The 4,280-nt window shown below is 43.5% G+C and overlaps 1 protein-coding gene across 1 annotated transcript in view; it reads left to right on the forward strand.

Moving 5' to 3' along the window:
• The window catches only part of dok4 (docking protein 4), a 123,118-nt gene extending 119,675 nt beyond the window's left edge, over window positions 1-3,443 (forward strand). The window contains exon 9 of the mRNA XM_063188041.1: window positions 1,808-3,443. Coding sequence (XP_063044111.1) covers window positions 1,808-1,950 — 143 coding nt within the window. The 3' untranslated portion in view covers window positions 1,951-3,443. The remainder of the gene's footprint in view (window positions 1-1,807) is intronic.
• The last annotated feature ends 837 nt before the right edge of the window (window positions 3,444-4,280 follow it).

Genomic DNA, 4,280 nt, shown 5'->3' on the forward strand with positions numbered 1-4,280 from the left:
AAGTGACATTGTTTGTACCATTTTATACCAGTTTGTTTACAGCCCTGACTTGCAGCAGCCCAAACCAATCCAATCCAATTAGACCCAATTAGCTTGTTCTTACTCCATCTTCAGCAGAAATATGCAAACAAAAAAACTAGTGGTGGGCCGTTATCAGCGTTAACGTGCTGCGATAATGTGAGACTCTTATCGCGCGACAAAGAAAATATCGCACGTTAATCTGTTCTCAAAATATGGATTTGGGGTTTGGGGATGCGTGTCACCAAAGCGTTCGATTGACAGACGCTTTCAGACTGCCCTCCATTTCTTCGCCTCTCCACCTGTTGCTCAGCAGACCTACTAAATATGAACAGTGTTTGCATGCTGTAAACATTAATCTCTCTGCCGTGGTAGGTGTTGTTTTAGTGCTTTTTCATAAGTGGTAGACTAGAGAGACGTTATTGTTTGAGGTGAAGCAGACATTATTGTGTACCAGCCCGACATAGCCTACATTTCCTCACGCATTGCATGGAACACAAACAACAGTCCTGTTCCAGAAATTTTGCCTGTGCCATAATTGCAAAACATTCCCTGTGATATACATTTTGAAGATTGTAGAACTGAAACTGTCAATATCTACTCTCCCTGAATGTTTGTGTTATGATCGCGCATTTGCGACTCATGTCAGACGATAATACACCTCGCGGTTGTTGCGCTTGATATAGCCAACCTCGCGGTCGTCACGCTTGACTTTTTTTTGCAAACTGAATTCATTTGGAGTTGTAACTCCGCTGGCATTCTAACGCAGAGAACAACTGTCAGGTTTAGGCCAAATCGATGTGGGCCAGTGCTTTAGGGTCTAGAACTAGCTCTAGAAATCTAGTAGCCTGGCTCTGACTTTGCTGTACCCGCTGCGCAGCTCCTCCCTCTCTAAAGGAGCCGCTGCCCTTTTTAACAGTCAGTGGCAGATTCATTCTCTCTCTCTCTCTCTCTCTCTCTCTCTCTCTCTCTCTCTCTCTCTCTCTGCCCATTAGAAATGCTGAATTGTTGAGGTCATTTTGTTTAAATAGTCTAAATGTTTGATAGCCTAGATGTATCTGTATTTGCCTCTACAATTTATAGCACTGTTCATTTTGAAATGTCAGTATATTATGACTGTAAATGCTTCCCAACATATTCGAAACATTTTTCAAATATTGCAGTGATTTTTTTTTTACACCAAATATCAACCATTTTTTTTGATGATGAGATGCATTTTGGAAAAAAAAGAGATGAGCTCTGGTCTAATGCGCCATCTTAAGAAACCCCCAAGTTTTTTTTTCGTCATTATTTCGCTCGCGTGCCTATTCTGAAAGAGCCATTTTGATATAGATTAATCTAGATTAATCTAGATTAATTTCATAATTACAGTGAGATTAATCTAGATTAAAAAATTAATCTATGCCCACCCCTAAAAAGAACACATTTTAACATGTTCTTTATCCTTTTGGGTTTTACTTGCGCTAATAGCTCTGCAACAGGCCTGCTGATTCTTCTTACGTAACTTATGGAATGAAATTTGGAAAATATTCATATGAAAAAAGAAATGCATGTATAAGAAACATACATGGCTATAAAATAATTGCATGAGGACAATAAGAAGTAGGCCTCTTGCAAAGATGAATAAATCTATAGATTAGATTAATAGATTAATGAATAGATTAATCTAGGTAGAATCTAGTCTATTCTAGAACGTGCCATATGAGTCAGCAGAAGCGAGTCCAATGACTGACACATACTTGGTCCAGAAAGTTCTCAGCTAACCCTGACCTGTTTGCTGTGTTTCCAGGTGACTCATACGTTGGAGGAGAATCAGGAGAGGATGAAACAGATCTGTACGCCACCCGATTACTCCCCGATCGACACTCCACGTTACCCCTGAGCCACGGCAAACACCCCCCTACCCCCTACCACACCTACCCCAGCCAATGAGGGGGTATTTGTCCACACAACCTCTACTACCCTCCTCAGTCCTCACACCAATCTTCACTGCACTTCACCCTACGACACTCCATGCCATGCACCCCATGTTCTATGTCACCCCACCCGTCTCAGTACTCCAGTCCTACCAGGATCAGGATTACCAATGACCTGACTCTCAACCATTCAGCATTGAGGCCTATTGGGGCACGTTCTATACACCCTTAAGTTGCGGTAGAGGTACAGTGCTTTAAGAGAAGACGTTGAGACGTTTGCGAGACTTTTTAACGACACAACACAACAACAGAGGTTGCCTTGTATGTTTGTTTGCCTGTTTGCGGAACTCCAATTCCCAGAAGTCCTCAAGTGGGATGTAATGGCAGATGCTTGCCAGATTCTGTGCCTCTCATTCTATGCATGCCCCCAATGGGATGGGCATCACGGCTGTTTTAATGGAAGTGGACAATTTGACTGGACAGGGGTGGCCTCATTGAATCTACTCTCCAAAATGGCGTTTTAAGTAGTCACTCCTCGATCTGCGACCTTACACGGGACAAACCTCCAATCTAACCTCACGCCAGCTTTTTAGCAACATAGAGTCCTCCCGTTGACCTCCCTGACCAAACGGCCCTCTCTTAGCCTCTTCTCTCTAGCATGATGTAACAGCGTGTCTCACCCACGAAGCAATTCACACACACAGCCATGACCTCTGTCTTAGATAGACAACCCCATTAGGGTATTCCTCGATATGGTGAGGACACACCTGGACCATTGTAAGGCCATTCTGTTGACTATGGATTGAGAACATGATAGTCCTTGACACTTACACACTAAAGACACTCTTGCCTTTGTCAGACTTTGCCTATTTTTCTACACCGAGCTGATAGTGTTGGCCAGACGAGCCTGATCGAACAAAGAGTCCACAAAGAGAAAAGAGGGAGAACAAGTGGGCAAATGACCTTGTCCTGTTGACGGATGACCTTGACCTGTTGAAGAGCAAGACATTTTGTGCTTTGCTTTCAAGAATTCACATGTGCAAAGTTGCACAGCTCAAAAAAACTCGATATCGGTTGCATTTGTCGACAACGAAGATGATGATGACGACAGTGACCTGGTGAAGGAAAACAGCCTCCCCGTCTGGGGGATGGGCAGCTCTTCCTGAAGGTTGTGACGTTCTATGAGCAGACCATTTGAAAACATTTAGAAAACTTAGACTAACAAAAAACAGCGATGAACAGTTTTAAAGTTCCAGATCAAAATACTATATCTCCCCCCTTTTTGTCATCTCTCTTTCAGCTTGTCTTTTCGTTCAAGGGTGCTCTCCTCGGAATGGAACTCCAGAGCTGGTGTGAATTTGAATTTTCCCCATGCTGTGATTGCAGATTGAAAGAAAAAGTTGAAACAAGATTTTTTTGGATTTGAATTTAATAAGCTTTGCAATTGGGTTGTGGGCCTTAATACTGAGAGGTCTTAAGTTTGCACTTTGTGTGTGTGTGTGTGTGTGTGTGTGTGTGTGTGTGTGTGTGTGTGTGTGTGTGTGCGTGTGTGTGTGTGTGTGTGTGTGTGTGTGCGTGCGTGCATGCGTGTGCGCGTGTGCGAGTACGTGCGTGCATGCGCGTGCGTGCGTGTCTGTGTTTCTTTTTTGTAATTATTATTTAAAGCGAGGTATGTGTAACCTTTTTTTATCCATTGAAGAGGTCCTTGTATGCGCACACAAACAATGGCTCCGAAGAACATAGTAGCTTGGTCTGTACCCAAGCAACAACTGAGTTTATGGTCAAGGACCAAAATTGTTACTTTTTGTTCTTTATGGTGTATTAACAGACCCCATAAAGTGTGTTCCGTATAGATATTGGTCATAGCCTGGCTGTCTCAGTCGATCCATGACAAAGCCATGAGTCTTACTGTAAAGCCTGGCTCAAACTACACGACTATCGCGCCGATTCTCGGCTGAAAACCCCCCTTACGACAATCGCTGGAACGTTACTCCCCAGGACGCGAGTTTGCGAAACATAGGGCGATGTTGCGTCCGCCTGCATTTCTCATCTCCAATTGGCCACAGCAGCTCCCTTGTGCCTCCCCTCTGATGGCTTTCATTTGACAGCAAAAATGTCAACTCGCGCTCCCTTGTGCCTCCCCTCTGATGGCTTTCATTTGACAGCAAAAATGTCAACTCGCGCTCAAGGCAGACTTGCAGAACACTCATGTACAAATAATTTGACCCATCTCTTGAGATAGCCTATAGGAAGGCAAAAGAAAACCCTTAGTGTTAAAGGTAGCCTACACTCTCACTCACTAGGCCTATATATAGGCTATGACAATAAAAGTAGGCTAACAAACAA

Source organism: Engraulis encrasicolus, chromosome 22, assembly GCF_034702125.1.
Source record: "Engraulis encrasicolus isolate BLACKSEA-1 chromosome 22, IST_EnEncr_1.0, whole genome shotgun sequence".
NCBI lineage: Eukaryota > Metazoa > Chordata > Actinopteri > Clupeiformes > Engraulidae > Engraulis > Engraulis encrasicolus.